The 22,376-nt window shown below is 34.8% G+C and overlaps 2 protein-coding genes and 1 pseudogene across 2 annotated transcripts; all 3 read left to right on the plus strand.

Annotated features, from left to right (window-relative positions):
* The first annotated feature begins 332 nt into the window (after positions 1–332).
* On the plus strand, positions 333–1,329 carry LOC105260752 (annotated as a pseudogene).
* An 8,073-nt stretch (positions 1,330–9,402) lies between these two features.
* On the plus strand, positions 9,403–10,338 carry LOC105260751 (olfactory receptor 6C3). Its single transcript, XM_011284049.1, has one exon. It carries the CDS (start codon positions 9,403–9,405, stop codon positions 10,336–10,338), a length of 936 nt encoding a protein of 311 aa, XP_011282351.1.
* Positions 10,339–19,041: 8,703 nt separating this feature from the next.
* On the plus strand, positions 19,042–19,997 carry LOC105260756 (olfactory receptor 6C1-like). Its single transcript, XM_011284058.2, has one exon. It carries the CDS (start codon positions 19,059–19,061, stop codon positions 19,995–19,997), a length of 939 nt encoding a protein of 312 aa, XP_011282360.1. The 5' UTR covers positions 19,042–19,058.
* The last annotated feature ends 2,379 nt before the right edge of the window (positions 19,998–22,376 follow it).

The following is a 22,376-nucleotide window of genomic DNA, read 5'->3' on the forward strand; positions in this document are numbered from 1 at the left end:
TGTAAAGAAAGTCACAAATGAAAGAGCAGAAATCACTACCAACAGAAATAGAAACAATTTTAAGAGAATATTATGAAAACTACATGCCAACAAAATGAACAACTTGAAAAAAATGGATAAATTCCTAAAAACGTATAAATTACCAAAAGTTCAACAAAAAGAAATAGAAAAGTTGACCAGACTGATAACCAGCAAAGAAATTGAATCAGTATTCCATTATCTCTCAACTAACTAAAGTCCAGAGCCAAATGGCTTCACAGATGAATTCTACAAAACATTTAAAGATGAGTAAATACCTATTTTTCTAAAATTATTCCAAAAACTAGAAATGGAAACAAAACTTCCAAATTTACTCTGTGAGGATTTTTCAGCCATATATTTGGCTTAAAGAAAATAAAAATCTGTATGAGAAACCATACAATGATTACAGAGTTTGTTCTCTTGGGCATCTCAGATGACCCAAAGCTTCAGGTTAACTTTATTTATGGCTTATGTATTAAATGTCACCAGAAACCTAACCACCATTAACAGAATGTCACCTTGACAAAATGTCATCTCAAGATTACTATGTATTACTTCCTGAGGAATTTCTGCTTTTTAGAAATTACATTCACCAGTGTGTCTATCCCCAGATTTGCGGGTACGATCATTACTAAAGTCAAGACATTGCCTATAACAATTATTTAGTTCAGCTATTTTACTTCACCTTCATGGATATGTCAGAGATTTTTCTTCTCAGGGCCACGTCTTTTGATCACTACATTGCCATCTGCAGTCCTCTTCATTTCACCACCATGAACAAGAAAATCTGCAAAAATTGGGTCTTTGGGTCATGGCTGGGAGAATTCCTTACCATTTTCCCACCACTCATGCTCATCCTCCAGCTAGATTTCTGTGCTGCCAATGTAATCGATCATTTCTCCTGTGACTATTTCCCCATTTTACAACTCTCGTGCTCAGATACATGGCTTTTAGAGATGATTGGCTTTTACTTTGCTTTTGTTACTCTCCTCTTCACGTTGGCATTCGTGATTCTTTCCTACATGTGCATTCTTAGCACCATTCTGAGAATCCCGTCTGCTACTCAGAGGAAAAAGGCTTTCTCCACATGTTCCTCTCACTTGATTGTCATTTCCATCTCTTATGGGAGTTGTATATCCATGTATGTCAAGCCTTCAGCAAAAGAAAGAGCATCACTGATCAAAGGGGTAGCTATTCTCAAATCTCAATTGCCCCTATGTTGAACCTTTTTATACCCTGAGGAACCAGCAAGTAAAACAAACTTTCAAAAATTTGCTTCATAAAACAGTGTTCTCTAGAAACAAATGAAAGTATGTATTAACAAGAAAGGATGTTATTGGGAAGATCCACTAAAGGAAAAACAAAATTTTGACTTCTACAATATGCTCCCATATCCATCTCACAGATACTTGCAAAGCTGTGCTCATTTGCTTAAGCTTTCTTGTACACTGAAAGTAACTATGTTGTGTCTTTCAAACTGTCTGTGGGTTCCATTTTCTCATTGATTTACAATTCTAAATAGAAATCCAGTGGCTATAAAATATAAATCATTTTCCTGATTGTTCTGAATAATAACTTTGTACATTATAATGGCTAAAGGAGTAAACACTGATTTCATCAACTTAGTCTTTTTTTGTTAATAATATCAGTTTCTTTTGTAAAGTTAAAAATATATGAAATTATGTGTAACAACCATATTTTTTGCACACTATCTTCAGTATCTGTCCAGTTCTTCTAACTCATTTAGTTGACTTGAGTGTTTATTTTACTACGTATGATTTGAACATCATATGTCTTCTGTTTTCCAGTTATCCTTCAGGCATGCATTATGTATCTTTTTTTAACATATTTTCCTTGTTTATCTGTATTATTTTTAAAAATATTTAACACATGAATATTTAGGCAATTATCACTAAACTTAAGCCACCAGGAAGTTTGATAAAATTTAATAAAATTTCTTCTATAGAGAACATTTATATTGTGCCATATGCTGAACTACGTATGTCCTCAATCATATCATATTTAATCTTCACAGCTAGATAGTAAATTAGACTAATTATCTCTTTTTTTACAAGTGAGTAAATAGATGCTCAGAAAAGTTATATAAGTTGCCTGCGATCTTCTGCTATAACAGCCAATATCATAACTTGATTTGAAAAACAAAACAGACAAAAACTTGTTTGCTCTTATACACAGACACACACACACATATATATACATATGTATATGTATATATATATATGTATATATATATATATATATATAGAGAGAGAGAGAGAGAGAGAGAGAGACATCCATATTTTGCATAGCTTTTACTAAGGACCTACACAATCTTACTGGTGTTTTTCACTCACATTTTCTCATTTGGACATGATCATATTATTATAGTCTAGCCCATGTCGGTACTAACTCCTAATATTATACTTGGCATATAAATTAGAACATTAATCAAAATAAGAAATTCTTCAACTGCTGTTGCTAGTGTGAAATAGAATGATCAAGAAAAAATCTAAAGTATTAGCAGTATTACGATACCCAGACTTCTTATTAGAAGTTAGACTAAAAATAATGGAGTTAATGAATAGACTTAGTACAATGTAGTAGATTAGCAGTTTAAAAAATGGCATTGAGTAGAGATGCATTCAGTAGAGATCTGCATTAGGAATTGAGATATGTGGTTGCTAATCTCTAAAAAACAATGTCAAGGGAAAAAAATATTGGGGTTATAATTTACAACTGGAAATATCAAAAAGTAGAAAAACAAAATAGTATATTTTGTTTTATTATATCAATTAATTCATCCTCAGTTAAAAACAAGAAGTTACTATCTACGTGTGTTGCCAATTGGATATAGTCCATGTGGTATTGTGTTTAAGAAAACAGACTTTAATTTTAGGAAGTCTAAGATCATATTGGACACTTGCTAGCTGTGTGAATTGGTGGAAGGTATACAATCTGTATCAGCCTCAGTTCTTCATGTGGGAATGTAGAATCAGAGAATAAAAGTTTCATAGCTGTGTTTAAAGGACTAAATGAAATAAATAATAAAAGTCCTTAAGTATCACTGAAATAAATAACGCCTTTGTGAAATCACAACTACCATGAATATCCTTCCCAAAGGATATTTCCAACTAAAAAAATAAAATAAGTAAAGAGGCTATTCATGTATGTTAGTAAGTGTTACATAAAATATAGAGCATGTTAGTTATATTATTTCAATTAATTCTCAAAAACACTGTTGAGGGGTGCCTGGGTGGCTCAATTGGATGAGCGTCCCACTTCAGCTCAGATCATGATCTCACAGGTCCTGAGTTAAAGTGTCATGTCAGGCTCTGTGCTGAAGGCTCAGAGCCTGGAGCCTGCTTCAGATTCTGTGTCTCCCTCTCTCTCTGCCCCTCCCCCCTTCACACTCTGTCTCTCTCTCAAAAATAAATAAAAATTAAAAATTAAAACACTTGAAATTTCAACTCCACGTCAAACAAAGAAAACTGAAGCCGAAAACAATCAAGTAACATCCAAAGTCACAAATTCTATTAAGTGGCTCATTTGCCTTTTCAGTCCATGTGTTCCTAATGGCAAAAGCCATACATGTTCTATAATAAACTCACCCTATAATGTCCTAAGCACAAGTTTATAGTAAGTTTAAATGCCATAACTTTATTAACAATTTATTTACTTTTCCTTCCTTGTTCATATTTTAGATAGCTAGTTAATAAACCAAAAGCATGAGCCCTGGGTGTCATATGTAAGACATGCATCACTGGGTTCTACGCCTGAAACCAAGACTACACTGTATGTTAACTAACTTGAAAATAAAAAAAAAAAAAAGAAAGAAAGAAAAGAAAAACAAACAAATAAATAAATAATAAACCAAAAGCATGAGGTTATGTATTGATATTCAGCATAAACTCCTACAGATATGATTATTACTATTTCTGAAAACATTATTAAATGTGATTTGGTGATCTCTCTTTCCCTTGATCTCTTACTATACACAACTGTATGAATTCTAAAAACTGAATCTGCTCATCTTTAATGAAATGAATAAATGTAAAATATTCTGATTTCTCCAGGGAAATGGTCACTTAAAATAATTATGAAGAGACTAAAAGACATTTCTTATAATTCTTCCAACCACTCAGTGAAGTCCACTGTAGAGATTTTAATTCAGGCAGAGAAAATGTTTCACATGAACTCTAATTTGTCAAGAATGAATGAGCAGTACCAGAAGTGAATTTCAGTGTAACTACAAAGCTGAACCAGATGTTGCCCATAATTAACTGAATTAATTTCTTTTCCTTTTCTCTAATATATTAAGTGGAACATGAACAACTACTTTATTAAACAATTTAATAAAGGAAAAAGACACAGGGTTACATGATCAGTAAAGCAAATTGCTTGGGAGAAACTCTCTGAACATGATGTCATTTAATGAGCTTTAATGAAAGAAGAGATAAATGAGTAAATACATAAGATGCAAAAAAAACCACTTTCAATATTAATGCATTACTAAGGGAGACTTCCACCCAACACAACAGAAAGAATTATTTAAAAAATTTTTATTTCATTTAAAACACCTGAGATGAAGTAGAACCACTCAAAAGGTCCTCTCTCAGACTGTCGAAGGGACATTATTTGGACTTTGATTCTCATGTATTTTTTTTTAAACAGAGTCATTTTCTTACCTTGAGCATCAGTGAAATTGCCATTAACCAGTTTATCAGAGGGCCATTGCGAATATTTACTTGATGGTCAAGATTTAGGGAGGGCAGGATATCGAAATGCTTTAAGAACTAAAGCCATGAAGATGCTTTCTAGCCTTATTTGCCAATGTTAAATGTTATTTTTAAATTTCAATTTTAAATATCTCAGTGAATCACAGGAATCCTTAAAAGGCACATCAAACTTAATTGTGATGAAAAGAATGGAAGGAAATGTGTATCTTAACAGAATAAGCCATTACACTTAACTGAATACAATTAAAATGTATACATTTAATGTATATTTTCATAAAAAGTATGTTATTTTTATTGTATTATTTAATGTACATTTAGTTGGTGAGATAACCACATGAAGTTAAATTATTCCAAGAGATTTTATTTTTATTATTTTGTATTTAAACTTTTTTTTAATGCTTATTTATTTTTGAGACAGACAGAGAGAGTGTGCAAGTGGCGGGGAGGGGCAGAGAGAGGGAGACAGAGAATCCGATGCAGGCTCTACTCAGACAGCAGAGAGCCCGATGGGGGAATCAAACTCACCAACCATGAGGTCATGATCTGAGCTGAAGTCGGGCACTTAACCAACTAAGCCACCCAGGCACCCTTCCAAGAGATTTTAAATGCTGTAACTGGACCAGACATACAAGTGGGATTTAATCTAACAACAACAACAACAACAAAAATAGCTTAAAATATCTTAAACTGTTCCTAGGTAGGAATAATATTGTGGATGCTAGGGCTGTTATTCTAATACTGCTGTATGTGCAACATGAGGAAAAGAAGCAAATGAAAATTAACGTGATATTACTATTTTATCTAATGCTATTCATAGCCAGGGCTCTAATCATGAAATAAAGGAAACATAAATGTTTAACAGATAAAAGGCGGGGGGGGGGGGGCGAGCCTAAAAGTATTGTAGTCTTAAGTTTGAATGATACATTTAAATTACGCTCATAGACATTTTATTTGAAAATAAAATATATGTGTTTGCTGGCCCTCTCCACTGAAAATACCTAGAAAGGATGATCGAACTCATAGTAATTATCACAGCTAGTGCCCAGATTCTTGACGTTCCTCATCAATCCCAGATTTCCTAATCAATGGAAGGAGGACTCTTTAGAGAAATGACTCAGTCCAGTTCTAATACAAAAAAGTGTAGCATGAGCCTGGGAACACTTGTCATCCAAGATGGGAAGGAAGGAATCAAAGAGGAAAAGTGTACTGCCCAAAAGGGAAGAGTTTTCCCTCAGCAGATGCACTCCAAAGAGATAGTGATCCCAATTTAAATCTCTCTTGAAATGTTTAAGTCAATTTCTAATGTGACCCACAACAAAAGCAAAATTTATAAAGCCATGAATTCATAACAATACTCACAAAAAGATACTAGAAAACCAACCCTAACTACAGAATACATATAAAGTAGGCATTCACCTGGAAAATGACAGATTAAGAACAGAACCGTCTTGCAGTACATAATGAAATAATGATCCAGCCATTGATAAACAAAGCCTGCTAAGAAAAAAAGAAGAAGAAGAAGAAGAAGACGACAATTAGACATGTATGTCCTGCTAAAAGTTTAAATTCCATCTCTAGAGTAGTCTTACAAAAAAACGTTCCCAAACCTAAACCTGGATTGAGCCTCTAAATCTAACTAGCAACTAGAGGCAGTCATGAAGACGAGCTTGCAATCAAGTGAAGCATGACTGCACATTGCCCTCTATAAATAATAATAGATTTTCTTGTTGCCTATTAGTTGGGCTTTTAGGGTAAAAACAAAATACCATTTCATTACTGCAACAAAACTGATCTATAAGATTACCATATTATATACTTGAAAGTTGCAGAGGGGCGCCTGGGTGGCTCAGTCAGTTAAGTGTCCGACTTCGGCTCAGGTCATGATCTCACAGCTTATGAGTTCAAGCCCTGTGTGGGGCTCTGTGCTGACAGCTCAGAGCCTGGAGCCTGCTTCAGATTCTGTCTCTCTCTCTCTGTCCCTCCCCTACTCACGCTCTGTCTCTCTCTGTCTCTCAAAAATAAATAAACATTAAAAAAATTTTTTTAAATAAAGAGTTGCTGAGAGAGTAAACCTTAAATGTTCTCACCACAAAAAAAAAGGTAAATATATGAGTGATAGATGTGTTAAGTACGCCTATCCTGGTAATCATTTCATACATACAACTGTATAAAGTCAAAACACTGTACCCTTAAACTTACACAGTGTTACATGTCAATTATATCTCAATAAAACTAAAAAAAAAAAAAAAAGTGATTTGGACCAGGGTATCACTCTCTATGACATACAGCCACATCTGCAAAAATTCTCTTTTACTAAGTGCTCCTTTAACTAGGACAAATAAATGAAGTACACATGGTCATAAATTTGAGTTAGGCCTACCTATTTCTTCCATTTTTCTGCCTACTCTGTTTAATTCCCCTCTTCCAGTAAGTAATTCCCAAACAAATATGCATCCCAGCTGTGATTTAGTTCTGCACTAGTGACTGTATTATTTGATTATATAAAATCATTATGTATATTTTACATTAAATGCATGTTTTGTTATTTTATTTAGATATAAAACACATTTAATATTAAGTAGCTATGGGGCACCTGGGTGGCTCAGTTGGTTAATCAGTATAATAGCATTTTTTTTAATGTGAGTATGATATGTGCATCATAATAGTTATTATTTAATTAGAATTATGAAATGGCCTTACTTCTCAATGTCTCAACACTAACAAAGCCTAGGGATAAACAACAACAAAAAGGGTATATGTTGAAAAGTTCGTGTTTCCAGAAGCTTAAAAATAAATTAGATTCTGAGTTTTATTTTTGTAAGAAAGTCGGTTTCACAACTTATTACTCATGAAATATTAGGTAATTGTGATTAATGGAAGTAATTATTTTATAGAAGACAACATTTCAGGTTCTCTGTGGGATATGAAGGTGAACATAACCATTCTCAAGGGAGATTCACCATAGAGAAGAGCTAAAAGGCTACTGAGAAATGCAAGGCTTCCAGAAATCCCTCATGGTCTCCCATATAGCACAGATCTGGCCTGGACTTGGCTTTGTTCCCAGGAGATCAACGAACAACTTTCTTTTGAGGTCAAAACAAGTAGACTTGGAAAATTGGAGCTATGAGTGCAACCAGAGGGAAGCCAATTTTAAGAATCTGTCCTCAGAATCCAACGATGTTACATCCCTGTCATTTCTCTCTTTAAATATTGCTTTAAGTTTTTATATCAACATTATTGAAGAGGACTGTCATATTATTTCAATATATTTTTAAGCTTTCTGACATTGTATTTTTATTTCCTGAACTATTTCCTTTGAGTCATCAAAAATAGAGACAAAACAAATCAAATCTGATCAGAGTGAACTTTGCTGAAGTCTGGCAGAGAAGCAATGAGGTGCATTCTAATCTTCACAGCCCAAGTTTGACTATTTAAAATTTAAAGGAGTTAACTGTGATAATTTTACAAAACCAAATCTACAGCATAGCACAGCTGGGAATTAACTGAATAGGTTAGTACCAATGGTAGACATTCTTCTTTATGTTTCTGGAATATCCTTATTGGACCAGAGGTCTCACGTAAAAGATAAGTGTGAGGCAGAATTACAAGAGAATCAAACACTTTTTCATAAAGCTAAGAGCTCAGAAGGAAGATTCAAACAGAATATAGAACCGACAGAGCTAGTAAGATCTGAGGCAACTAGTTACTTTCCCAGTTTGTGCCACAGTGTAATACACAAAATGGATAAATAATGCATGTCCCTTTAAGCTCAAAAGTAAAAATGTTTCTGTATGTACATTTCTAGCAAGTCACAGAAGATGTCAAACATTAATGATTTCAATGGAATTACAAGACAAACCAGTAAGTGAGTATGTTCTGTTAAATAAAATAATTAGGTTATTTATTCAATCATAGAGTAAATACATATGTATTATTACATAATATATAAATATAATGTTCTCACATAATATTGATGACTACACCAAAAATATTAATGTAGAAGTAAATTAATAATTAGTAATTTATAACCTATTTTACTTGTTAAGAAAGTTATTAATTGATTATTTATATCATACAAAGTATAATGGTTATTACTTTAACCATTCTAAATTTCACTTTTACCTTGTGATGGAATTAAGATTATCCATTTATGCTTCGAGGTAGTGGCATCCTTTAATAAATACTTGACAGAAAAGAAAGAAAATGCATATTTCTCTTAATTTTTCAAGAAGATTGTAATGATTTGCATAAATTGGACAAAGCAAAAAGTACTGGTTTTATTTACCATCTCTCAATGATGATAAATCATCACTCTCAATGATGTGAGTTACTGTATGAAGATTTTCAAACTTCTGGTACATTTCAAATAAGAAAACTAGTAAATAAAGCAAAACTCACAAATGTGTATGAAAACTAAATGCAAACAAGAGAGTTCAATTGAAAATAAGATCAGCATGGATTATAGAACATACTTTAGAATTGTATCGATGATGGTGATATTGATCATCATGAATTATATCTTTCATCTGCTCCCTTTAATACTCTTGCCACCTAAATATCTTTAAGAGAAAAAAAGGAGAGTGAGACAGACAGAGACAGAAAGACAGAGAGAGAGAGAGAGAGAGAGAGAGAGAGACACAGAGAAATGAACCACACAGTGATCACAGAGTTTGTCCTGCTTGGCCTTTCTGATGATCCTGACCTTCAGATTGTGATTTTCCTCTTCTTATTTATCACATACATATTAAGTGTCGCTGGAAACCTGACTATCATCACTCTAACCTTGGTGGACCCTCATCTACAGACACCAATGTATTTCTTCCTCCGAAACTTCTCTTTCTTAGAAATCTCATTTACAACTGTCTGTATTCCTAGATTTCTAGGAGCAATTATCACCAGGGATAAGACTATTTCCTTTAACAATTGTGCAGCCCAACTCTTTTTCTTTATTTTCATGGGGGTGACAGAATTTTACATTCTCACTGCCATGTCCTATGACCGCTACGTTGCCATCTGCAAGCCTCTGCATTACACCGCCATCATGAACAGGAAACTCTGCACCTGGCTTGTGCTCTGTGCGTGGCTGGGAGGGTTCCTGACCATTTTCCCACCCCTCATGCTTCTGCTCCAGCTGGATTACTGTGCTTCCAATGTCATTGATCACTTTGCATGTGACTATTTTCCCCTTTTACAACTGTCTTGTTCAGATACATGGTTTCTAGAAGTCATCGGTTTTTACTTTGCGTTGGTTGCTTTGCTATTCACTCTGGCATTGGTGATTTTATCTTACATGTATATTATCAGAACTATTTTGAGAATCCCATCTGCCAGTCAGAGAAAAAAGGCTTTCTCCACATGTTCCTCTCATATGATTGTCATCTCCATCTCTTATGGAAGCTGTATATTCATGTACGCTAATCCCTCTGCAAAAGAAAGGGCATCATTGACCAAGGGAGTAGCTATTCTCAATACCTCTGTTGCCCCCATGCTGAACCCCTTCATTTACACTCTAAGAAACCAGCAAGTGAAGCAAGCCTTCAAAGATGTGGTCCATAAAGTAGTATTTTCTTCAAATAAATGAAATATTTATTTTGGCAAACAAAGGACATGCTAAAGAGTAAGTAGGTAAAATCTTAAAATTCCTAAATATCTGTATCTGTATGCTTGTTCCCATAGTCTCTTATATGCCACCTTACAGTTAACTTAATGTTTTTCCAGTCCATTTCCACTTCCACACCCAGATTTCCCCAATGCATTGTTTATTCACTTGTTTTAAAATATGGTAAACTTTATTTCTCCTACAAAATTTTTTGGGAATGGAATTCTTTAAGACATACCCTATAACAGAATGTGAAAAATAGTTTTAATTCTATTAATAAAAAATCCCTAAAAAATACATATAACAGCATATCATACTTTGAATGTAGAGTTTCAAAATCAGTGTGTTATTTCTTTTGTGTTTTCAAGATATTCATCGGTAATTTCTTAACATTTAAAAATATACACTTCCTATATATCGTATGTTACATTCAGTCCTTAGAAGTAATATGTAGTAGTGAATTACACCTTAAATGTAGAGCTTTATATTTTGTGAAATTTAGTGCATATCATCAAGGAAAATATTGATCATGATATTGAGCACTATTTATAGAATTTCCATGTTCTTTGTTATTTAAATATATATATATATATTTGTTAAAAATTCAAAATGAATCCGATAAAACTAAAACACATGCCACTTTCCTAATTCATTGAGCATAATTTGTCAGTAGTGCATATATTTCTCCAGGGTCGGCTAATGAAGATTTCATTTGTTTGATTGAACCATTTTTCTCTGTTTCTTCACGTTCCTACTACCTTTTTACTGTTATGTACACATTTGAAAACACAACCATCTCTCACAGTCTTGTAAAACCAGATTTGTGCAGAGCAAGACCATCACCATTCAGTCCCCCTAGAGATTCTGGGGGCCTCTCAAGCCTTTTCTAAGGATGTGCATTCTCAGAATTTCACATGGATATTCCTAGTTAGATTTTACTCATTTTTTGCTTTTGATGGAGCTTGTAATTTCTTTCTGAACTCTGTTTCTGTCTGGGGTAACTCAGGCCCTGCAAGCAACAGCAGGCCATCCAGATCCTTTTTGTCCTCAGCAGCCCATAGTCACCTAGAGTATGTCAGGCTCCCTGAGTTAACAAACAAATGTTTTTATTTTACCTTCACTTATTCCTTCTGCAACACTCTTCCTTACTTTATGGAAATCTGACTTTGTGAATTCTATTATTTTCCTTCTCTTTAAAGCATTTCTTTTAACATTTCCTTCAAGCTTGGAACACTGACAAAACATACACTTAAGTTTCTGTTTGTCCAAGGAATTCTTTATTTCTTCGGGGTGTTTTTGTTTTGTTTTGTTTTCTTCTGTTTTGTTAGATTTTCAATCCTCTGCTTATGTCACCTTTCTGTTCTTACATTGCATCTGCTTTATCCAGAAGCACCCTTATCATATTAATCATAGTTGGTTTAAATTTCCAGTCTAATCATTCTACCACCTCTGTCATGTCTGGTTCTGAATCATTCTCTGCCTCTTCAAAACTTTTTTTTTTTCCTTTTTTAAGTCTGTACTGTTTTCTTAACAACCAGACATGATGCACTGGGTGAAAAGAACTGGAGCAAATACCCTTTAGGGGCTGTGATAGGCATCGAGGGAGGAGAAGCATTCCACAGTCCTATGATTAGGTCTCAGTCTCTTAGTGAGCCTAGGCCTCTGGACTGTGAACTTCGTAAGGGGTTCTCAGTTCTTTCTCCCCAGTTAAGTCAGACAGGAAACTTAGAGTGGGCTAGAGTTGGGTATTTGCCTTGTCCTACGTGGAAGGCTAGAGGACACTGGAGTTGGGTATTTTACTCCCTGGGTCAGTTAAGCTCTGATAGTGTTCCAGCAGGTTAGTCTCTGGCCATCTAAGATTTCTGTGAGGGCAGGCTCTCTCAACAACAACACAGTGCTCTGGTGCATTTCAAAATGGTTCCTTTTCTCCTGCCCCTGACAGAAGCATGAGGTGATTTTTCTCTGACATTCACTATCTGAACCTGGTTGAGCTCCTGGAAGCATATCTCAAAAATGGGACGGGGGCCTCATATATCTTGGTCCCCCCAGAGCTTTCAACACTGAGTTTCTTCCCTGAACCTCCACAAATTATCAGTTTACTTCAGGTTTTCCTGTGCTGGCACTGGACCTTGTGGTGGTTTTGGCTCCCAGGTCTCTGTTGCCTTAAACCTTCACTTCTTGTATTTATCTGTTTGATTTTCAATCTTAAGGACAGTGATTTGCCTTCCCTAAGGATAAAAAGAGAGTGGATTTTTCAATCTGCTCATCTTTTTTCCTTATTGTTAGACTTGAGTGGTGATTTGCAACTCCTTACTTGCAGAACTGAAAACTGAAGGTGTCCTCTGTCTTCAAACACATTGTTTTTCCATTTAATCTCACATTTCCATATGTTTGTTTCATGAGTATCGGTGCATATCAAGCCACTCCTTACAGAAACAGAAGGCTCCACATAATGTTTTATTTAATTCTCTAAAAACTTGCAAATTCATTGTTAATCCTATTTTATAAATGAAGAAAGGCCTTTAACAATTTTCCAAGATTGCAACATGAATAAATATCATAGCTTGCATTTGAACCTCTCTCTTGGACCTAGGATGCCATTTTAAAAATCTTTCTGGTAAACTGCCTCCCATTGGTGTTCTTGTATATCACAAGCACATATATCAATCAAAAAAATTTTTTTTGAAAATTTTGAGCCCTAATGTAACAAAGTTTTGTATACATGAAAACGTGAGTAGAAATTAAAGAAATCTGTTAAAATAGCGTTTTTTCAACGTTTTTTATTTATTTTTGGGACAGAGAGAGACAGAGCATGAACGGGAGAGGGGCAGAGAGAGAGGGAGGCACAGAATCGGAAGCAGGCTCCAGGCTCTGAGCCGTCAGCCCAGAGCCTGACGCGGGGCTCGAACTCACGGACCGCGAGATCGTGACCTGGCTGAAGTCGGACGCTTAACCGACTGCGCCACCCAGGCGCCCCTAAAATAGCTTTTTTAATAGATATGGTGGTTATGCTGATTAGTCGTGATATGAATAATTAGATCATCAGCCCCAAATTACTTTGATCTCCAAATATAATTTTATTAGATATGAGGGTTGAATCAGAATAAATTAGAGTGTTTAACAAGCAAAGAATCACTATTTTGGGGAAACTTTTGATGAACATGTGATTCAACAGAAAGCTTAGAACATGTTGAAAGTGGACTTTTGTATAAATTCATGTTAGAAAAATGACTAAGAAATAATGGGATCAATAGGGCATATTACCTAGTATAATGGAGTAAGTTTGCTGATTAAAAACTGGCTTGGTGTAGTAGAAAAAGTTCTGAACTGAGAAACAGGTTACTTTATTTATATCTGTCACAACATTTTCTCTCATCGGTTTACCCTTGATTTTGGTAATTATAGGCAGTGGGACTCGTATCTATTTTGATTCCATTTTATTCCTAGTGTTTTGTATACTATTTAAAGATAGCAGGTCCTGGAAAGATATTTGTTGAATGAAAACAAATAGTGCATGAGTCAACAAGCTTCTTTTTTTGCTGTTGCTAAAATGGACAAAAAGGAATCTGAATTGTAAAATCAGGACACATTTCCAGATATTATGCTTTCATTAATTACAGGGTTAAACCCAGCACATCTTTCAAATGGGAAAGGACCTTCTGGATTGTAGATCCTTCTCAAGAATTAGCACCATTTCTATTTTGCGAGAATGATTCTTGGAAAGTGTTGAAGAGTTCAATGAGTATTTAATCCATATTTTTTCACGCCTTTCGATGGGAATCCAGGGAGCACTGAACTCTATCCCACTCTTTTTATTGCTCTGCATTCAGCATTTCTGAACAATTTATGTGATACTACTAGCTTGGAGAGTCACTTTAATGGAGACATTTTAGTGTATGATAAAAATGTAATGTTTTCATGTAAGATTAAGTTGTCCCAGTATTTAACTCAGCAAGAAAAGAAGTGGGGGCCTCAATTTGTCAAAGAAATTCTGATTTAGGAAATTCAGGAGACCTCTCCCAAAAGCTTTGCAACCAAGTTATTTTCTCACTTAGATAATATGCAAAATATTCCATCCGTTTCTGGCTTACTTCACATGCCCTTTGTAACTCTTTGGGTATTATCACAAAAGTTTGCTGTTCCAATATTGGTGCAAATGTTGATAACATTTTTATAATCCCTTAGTGTCCTTTCCTCTAAGCCCTTGTTGGCACATATGATTCACTTGAGTAATAGCCATGAGAGATAGGTAGTTATCGTAGATAAAACATGTACCTATGCAGGTGAAAGTCCATATAGAATCTTTGTCCAGAAAGGCCAAAGCACCTCCAAACCTAGCTTGTCTTCACTATTTTTGCTCCCATAATTACAATGGAAAATGAGTAATAGAATATAAACTATGATTTTTAGGAATACTGAATCTCCTAACCTAAAACTGAAATAGTTGTCAATGTGGATTTTTGTCATTTCAACCAGCTGATGCAGAACATTTGTATGACAAGTAGAGGTAAGGCTGTAAAGTTGAAGCCAATGAAAAATTTCCTTTTCTTAGCACTGATTCATTCTTTTTTTTAAATTTTTTTTTTAATGCTTATTTCTGAGACATAGAGAGACAGAGCATGAGTGGGGGAGGGGCAGAGAGAGAGGGAGACACAAAATCATTACCTGAGCCAAAGTCGGTTGCTCAACTGACTGAGCCACCCAGCACCCCTGATTCATTCATTCTTAACTCAACTTTTCATCAGATCATATAGAAAAATTAGGGGTTGCTATTTCTTTCTGAATGTATCAAGGATTATGAAAAATGAGCATGTTACATTTCCTGTTTCTCATAATTTATTCCTTTATTAATTTTCAAAATTATTTTCTCTGAGTTTGGTCTCCCCCATTGAATATAGGTGTTGAATACTAGGTAGCCCATACTCAATTCTATCATTTAGTAGCTGTCTGACCTTGTTTATGTTATTTAACCTCTCATTGTCAGTTTCTTTTAACCAACACAGGATTATAAACATTAGTAAATGAGGTAAGAACATACAGCATTAGCAGTCTCTCACATGAGGGACTACAAAAATAGTTTTTGTTATTTTGCACCGGGGCTCTATTCCTCATGTGATCACTGATTTTATTTTTAGGAATAATAAAGATACTAGTAACTGCTGTCTGGGAGTACATGCTATAAAATTTTTGTACAATTTAATTTTACTTTGTATTTAAATTAGCTCTATATCCATTATATATTATTCTCATTTTAAAATTTAAAAATATTCTAAAACTCAGAGAGATTAAGTAACTTGTCCAAAGTTACTATACTATAATGTAGCTAAGTTGTATTTTTAACTTTACTTAATTTCTCTTTGAGTGCAAAGCCCACAGGTTGCCCCAATAATACCATGCATTATAAATTAATATTAAATTCTGATGCCTTAGGTTTTATAAGAAGTCCTTCCCCTTTTTAAATTGAAAATGACCTACAAATATAGTTACCTGGTTAACAGACTGAGATAATCAGGGTTTAAGTAGAATAGCTACCTATGAGAACCTACAGATTTAGAAGTTTTTAGATGATTACTGTTTTCCTTCATTATTCCTATTCATATTGGTTGGTGCTCTGATCTGACTTGGGATTTAAATATCCCCTTTCTATTAGAATAAAAAAGCAAGGTCATATCTTTTTTTCAGAGGACTCAGGTAAACTGCATTCTGAACAAACTTTAGGAATACTCTAAGGCATTACTAAAATAATAATCCGAAAAAGAATCTAAATTGGTTCATCTCATGAGATTGTTTGCATTCAGTCACCATGAAGTTCTTACATGATATTAGATGTCACCAAACATACGTCAAAAATGGAATGAATTGGGGCGCCTGGGTGGCGCAGGCGGTTAAGCGTCCGACTTCAGCCAGGTCACGATCTCACGGTCCGTGGGTTCGAGCCCCGCGTCAGGCTCTGGGCTGATGGCTTGGAGCCTGGAGCCTGTTTCCGATTCTGTGTCTCCCTCTCTCTCTGCCCCTCCCCCGTTCATGCTCTGTCTCTCTCTGTCCCAAAAAATAAATAAAAAACGTTGGAAAAAAAATTTTTTTTTAAATTAAAAAAAAAAATGGAATGAATCATTCCAGAAAAAAAATAGTACTTGGTGTAAACCAATTACTCAAGATATCAGATTAAACCAGCATTTTGCTCTCTATTTTGACAAACTGGCCTAACATACAGACCTACTACCAAGAAAAAGACCGTCAAGTGAGAGAGACACAGAGAATTGGAAAACTGCATAGTAATGTTGTGGGTACAAATTGCCTTGAGGATATACGCATTCATACCTTTTTTGGGAGTTTTAACTTGAGAGATTTCAGCACACATAGAGAATGCAGAATGATACAGTTAGTTTCCAACTAAATTGTGGAATTTAGGGAGACTCTAACCATCTCTCCTAATTATTAAAACAAAACAAGGAAACGCAAGCTCTTATACCTTAATAGGTCTTTTTACGTTGTTGCATTTTAAGTTGGACATAGGAAGACGCTATTCTCTTCTCAACAAAGCCATCCTTAAAATTCATATGAAATGGCAGAGGTGTCCTAAAAGTCATTTATTTAAATAAAATATTTAGTTGGTGCTTATTATTTTATTCACATGCATCAGTTATTTCATTTAGCACAACAGCAAGTATTTGTTCATTAAATAGGTTAATTTTCACTTTCATGAGCCACCCAACATAGTTCAACAAAGATACCCAGGATGGGTTAAAATTCATTGAAACAAAAAGGGGCAGGGAGCATACTAAATTTGTGATCATAAGTTACATGTGACGGGGAAGAAGAAATATGGACGAGTGGTCAGGAAGGAAAGCCTAAAATGATGTTTTAGATTCTTGGATAAATGTTTCATTACTCCACCAAAAACATCACAGAAATGGTTGAGAGATCAAAGGATCTATACAGCTATTAATTATAGAGGATTGTTAACCAAGAACAATGACCTTTATTTTTTTAAAGATTTTTTTAATGTTTATTTTTGAGAGAGAGTGTGTGAGCAGGTGAGGGGCAGAGAGAAGAGGGTAGATCTGAAGCAGGCTCTGCTGACAGCACAGAGCTGCTGTGGTGCTCAAACTCATGAACTGTGAGATCAAGACCAGACCCTAATTGAGCCACCCAGGCACCTCAAGAACAATGACCTAATTGAAATATCTATTATACACTTGAATTGCCATAAGTTTGTTTACAAAATATGTCATTATAATGTCTGTTTCCCCAAGTAAGTGCTCTTCGGCCTGTTTTCTCCAGCCCCTGAGAAATAACAAAAGAAATACTCATTTCTTGTGAAATCTCACACACTTTCCCAATAGCATTAGCACTATCCATCTTATCTGAAATTTACCTTCTAATCTACAGCAATATTTTTGGCTACACAGGGAAGTGAGTGAGAAGACAGCTCAAGCATGTAAGAGAAAAAAAACCAAAAAATTCACAGTATTATCACGCATTATATACTACAAATCAACAATCTGACATCTTTAAACTAAATATTCTATTGCAAAACTTCTCTCGGGACACAGAACTGAAAACCTAACTATTTAATGAGAATGCCCAGAGTAAGGGATATGATAATGGACTAGTTCAATTCATTGAGGGAACTTTTAGCTTCTCTCTAAAATGCATTGATGATGATGATGATGATTATAATTCGGGAAGAGAAAATAAAGGGATTTCATGTGCTATTTCCTTGATTATCCCAGGTGTTGACAAAATAAAGCTTCTACAAGTAAAGCCTAATGTACATAGAAAGAAAAATATAAAAATACTATACGTGATAGAAAGCAGAATATATATACAGAGAGAATACACTACAAGGTTTAGATGGAAGAAATTTTGAAGGAAAAAAGTTCTGTAGAAGATAATGTTTATTTTAGATACTCATACAATTTTGCTTCCTTAGCCCATGAAATACGTAAATCCAATCTACTAAATTTCTGCTCTGCCTTTTCCGTATTCTGTACACTGTAGAATCTGAGGACATTAACATTATGGCAATGAATTCATTATCTGTGGCTTGAGATGAGGAGTAGGTGGTTGAAAGGAGAATGTGAGCCAGAATGAAAACAGAAATTTGTCACATTGTTAAAGATTTAACATCAATGACTTTCAAATTTTGGAGACCTCCCCATTTGAAGGACCTTTTTCCTGACACATCTGTCTTTCTATATTTTACAAGTAAGTGATAATACAGAAAATTCAGTGTGAGGAATGAGCAAATGAGACACTTTTATTGTGGTTGGAAAAAGGACAAGGAGTTTCCCAAAAAGAAGGCAACCCTTGAGAGAAGTATTTCTGTGTCAACAGGCAGGATTTCTATTCCAGTTATCAAACATTCAGAAAAAGCTGGGTTAAAATCCCTGTTTTCTCATTTAGGGTATATGACTCAGAGAGGATTTTTAATAACTGTTTTAGATTCAGTTTCCAATCTGTAAAATAAGGATTTTAAGAAGAAACATTCTACGTAAAATACAGAGTCTGCCGTATGGCAAAAACGTACTTTAAAACGTGTTACCTACTTTTATTAAGTTGTCTTAAAGATCTCCTAAATTAAATCAGTGTGGTATAATATGTTTACTTCCGGAGACATATTCCAGCAGTATCCATGAATAATCCTCTAATCCTTCTATTTGTGCTTTTCCCTCTAGATTATACAAGAGAAGAAAAATATGAGAAACCACACAGAAATAACAGAGTTTATCCTCCTGGGATTGTCAGATGACCCACAGCTTCAGGTGGTGATCTTTGTCTCTCTGCTCATCACCTACATGCTCAGCATCACTGGCAACCTGACCATTATCACCCTTACCCTGCTGGATTCCCACCTCCAGACCCCCATGTATTTCTTCCTCAGAAACTTCTCCTTATTAGAGGTTTCATTCACAACTGTCAGCATACCCAAGTTCCTGGGCACTATGATTACAGGAGATAAAACCATTTCCTTTAATGATTGTATGACTCAGTTTTTTTTTTTCATTCTCTTGGGAGTCACTGAATTTTGCCTTCTGGCCGCCATGTCCTATGACCGTTACATTGCCATCTGCAAACCTCTCCATTACATGACCATCATGAATCACAGAGTCTGCATACTCCTTGTCTTTGCTTCATGGCTAATGTCATTCTTAATCATATTCCCATTACTTATGCTGTTCATACAGCTTGATTACTGTAGGTCCAATATTATAGACCATTTTACCTGTGATTATTTCCCCTTACTACACCTTTCTTGTTCAGACACAAAATTCCTAGAGATAGTGGGTTTTTCCTGTGCTGTGCTTACTCTACTGTTCACTTTGGCATTAATAATTCTGTCCTACATATATATCATCAGAACAATTTTGAGGATTCCTTCTGCTAGTCAGAGGACAAAGGCCTTTTCCACCTGTTCTTCCCACATGATCGTCATCTCCATCTCCTATGGCAGCTGCATTTTCATGTATATTAATCCATCAGCAAAAGACAGAGTGTCTCTGAGCAAGGGAGTTGCTGTGCTAAACACCTCAGTGGCCCCCATGCTGAACCCCTTTATTTACAGCCTAAGGAATCAGCAAGTCAGGCGAGCCTTCATGGACAGGGCAAGAAAGATTGTATTCTTCTCAAGAAAATGAAAAAAATAAAAGTACTGTCATAAATTAAAGGCATAATGAAGAATAGTTAAAAAAAATAGGGCCCCTCAAAAATCTATTAAATACACATAGCCTCACTGGAGTTATTTTTCATTGCTTTTATTTCTATTGCCAGTAGTTTACTGAGGATATTTGAATATATATATATATATATATGTATATATATATATACACGTATATATGTATATATATGTATATATATATATAGTGTGTGTGTGTGTGTGTGTATATATATATATATGTATATATATATTTTTTTCTATTCAAATTCCATCCCTCTTTCATTCATTTCCCCACCTTTGAGCTAGTCTTTCCACTCTGTAACTATGAGCTTGGCCTCAGTTCCTTCTTTTAAATAGTTTTAAATTCCAGGTTTTCCACAGTAATTCTTAGAGAATTAAGACACAGAAAAAGACAGAGCAAGAGCATTGGGGAGAAAGATGTGTTTTATAATTTCATCAGGAAATACTCTTTTTAGAAATTCAGAAAATATTCAATCAAGTTTAACATTATTTTAAATTTACTATACAAAGACTGTAAATACAGCTTGACAGCCTTATTAGAATATTGCAGTTACTATCCTCTCCATATTATAGCACTATTAGTAATTATATAAGATACAGTACCACTGAAAGAGAAGTGTAATTATATATATTTTGAGAAATCAAAAACCATCTTTCATTACCCAGTTTAAAATTTTCTGTGCCAAATAATTTATCAATTTAAAACATAATTAGGAAAACTTGAATTAATCCTTTTTTTTTTTTTTGGAATTCCATAATTATCAGATACACAATACCAGTTTAAAAAAAAAAAAAACCTGAAGAAATAAATATTCCTAGATACCACTTATGACTACATATGGTTCAGGGGTATATTTAAACAAGTGCTTAATCTTTTTTTTTAATTTCTTTTTTAACGTTTATTTTTGAGACAGAGACAGAGCATGAATGGGGGAGGGGCAGAGAGAGAGGGAGACACAGAATCTGAAACAGGCTCCAGGCTCTGAGCTGTCGGCACAGAGCCCGACGCGGGGCTCGAACTCACGGACCGCAAGATCGTGACCTGAGCTGAAGTCGGACGCTTAACCGACTGAGCCACCCAGGCGCCCCAACAGTGCTTAATCTTAAACTGCTCTTTTTGATAATCAATGCCTAAGAGTTATAACTTTCTCTTATCTTTACTGGCTATTTTGATATAACAGTTTACAGGAACAATTCATTAAAGTGCAAATGATGCCTTCTTTATTTCACAATATACTTTGTTCATAATATATATACTTTGTTCATAGAAAACTTATTTAACAAAAATCTATTACAAGCCCACCATCACTGCTCTTATTCTGCACTCCACTGACATTTCTATCCAGGGCATTAGCACAAGAATAATAAATACATTTAAAACTACTGGAAAAGAAGAAACAAATAAATCTTTCTTTGCAAAGAACATTATTTTCCTCCTACGGCCTTACTGCATTTACACTAAATGTTTCTTAACCGTGACATACTCCCCTCCCAGATATCTGCATGGGATAGGCCAGACATCCACATGTCCCCTCAATAAGGCCCACCCCAATGACGCTATTTAAAATTTAGTGGCTCCCCACTTCCAAGGTTTTTAAATTTTCTCTTCCTTTACAAAACATTGATTAATTTACAAGAGACCATATAATGTACTAATCAATCATGTCCATTGCTTATTGTCTGTCTCACACCCCTCCCTCACCCCATGAAAGCAGGGATCTCTGTCCACTTTGTACACACAGTGATGTGTTCCAGCAGTGCTGTGCTGGCACCTGCCTTTACACTTCCCAACAGCCAACTGTGCTTGTGTCTCCTCAATTCTGCATTCAGAAAGGCCACATCACCTGCCAGGGTGCGGGACTTTACATCTTAAAAATTGATAAACTCTACCGATGGGCTCCTCACCTCCACTCACTGAGAGGCAGCTGTTAAACATTTACTGGAAGTCACTATTCCTCCTCATTTAGCACATGTGTCTGCCATGTAGTGGGTATTCAATAAATATTTTTTGAATAAATAAGTTTAAATAATGTAGAATGGCTCCAGTGTCCTAGCAATCAGAGCACTATTTTGTCCAACAGAAACACATGCTATTTATATAATAATGTACATGACACTGAGTTAGCTTTTAAAACAATGTTCAAATAAAATGTGTATATCATAACTAGACAACGTTCAATGAGAAAGAAATAATTGAATATTTCTAATGCATTTGATGTTCATTTTCTTTTATTTTACATTAGGCCATCTAAAAACTACATACAAATTTATTTCTTTGACTTTTCATGAAGTCAATGATAACACTTCTTATTAAGGTTTTCCTACTGAGCTTTCTAAT

The sequence above is a fragment of the Felis catus genome, chromosome B4 (assembly GCF_018350175.1).
Source record: "Felis catus isolate Fca126 chromosome B4, F.catus_Fca126_mat1.0, whole genome shotgun sequence".
Lineage (NCBI taxonomy): Eukaryota > Metazoa > Chordata > Mammalia > Carnivora > Felidae > Felis > Felis catus.

Coding starts and splice junctions, on each gene's coding strand:
- LOC105260751 (XM_011284049.1), top strand. CDS start 9,403: ATGAACCACACAGTGATCACAGAGTTTGTCCTGCTTGGCCTTTCTGAT.
- LOC105260756 (XM_011284058.2), top strand. CDS start 19,059: ATGAGAAACCACACAGAAATAACAGAGTTTATCCTCCTGGGATTGTCA.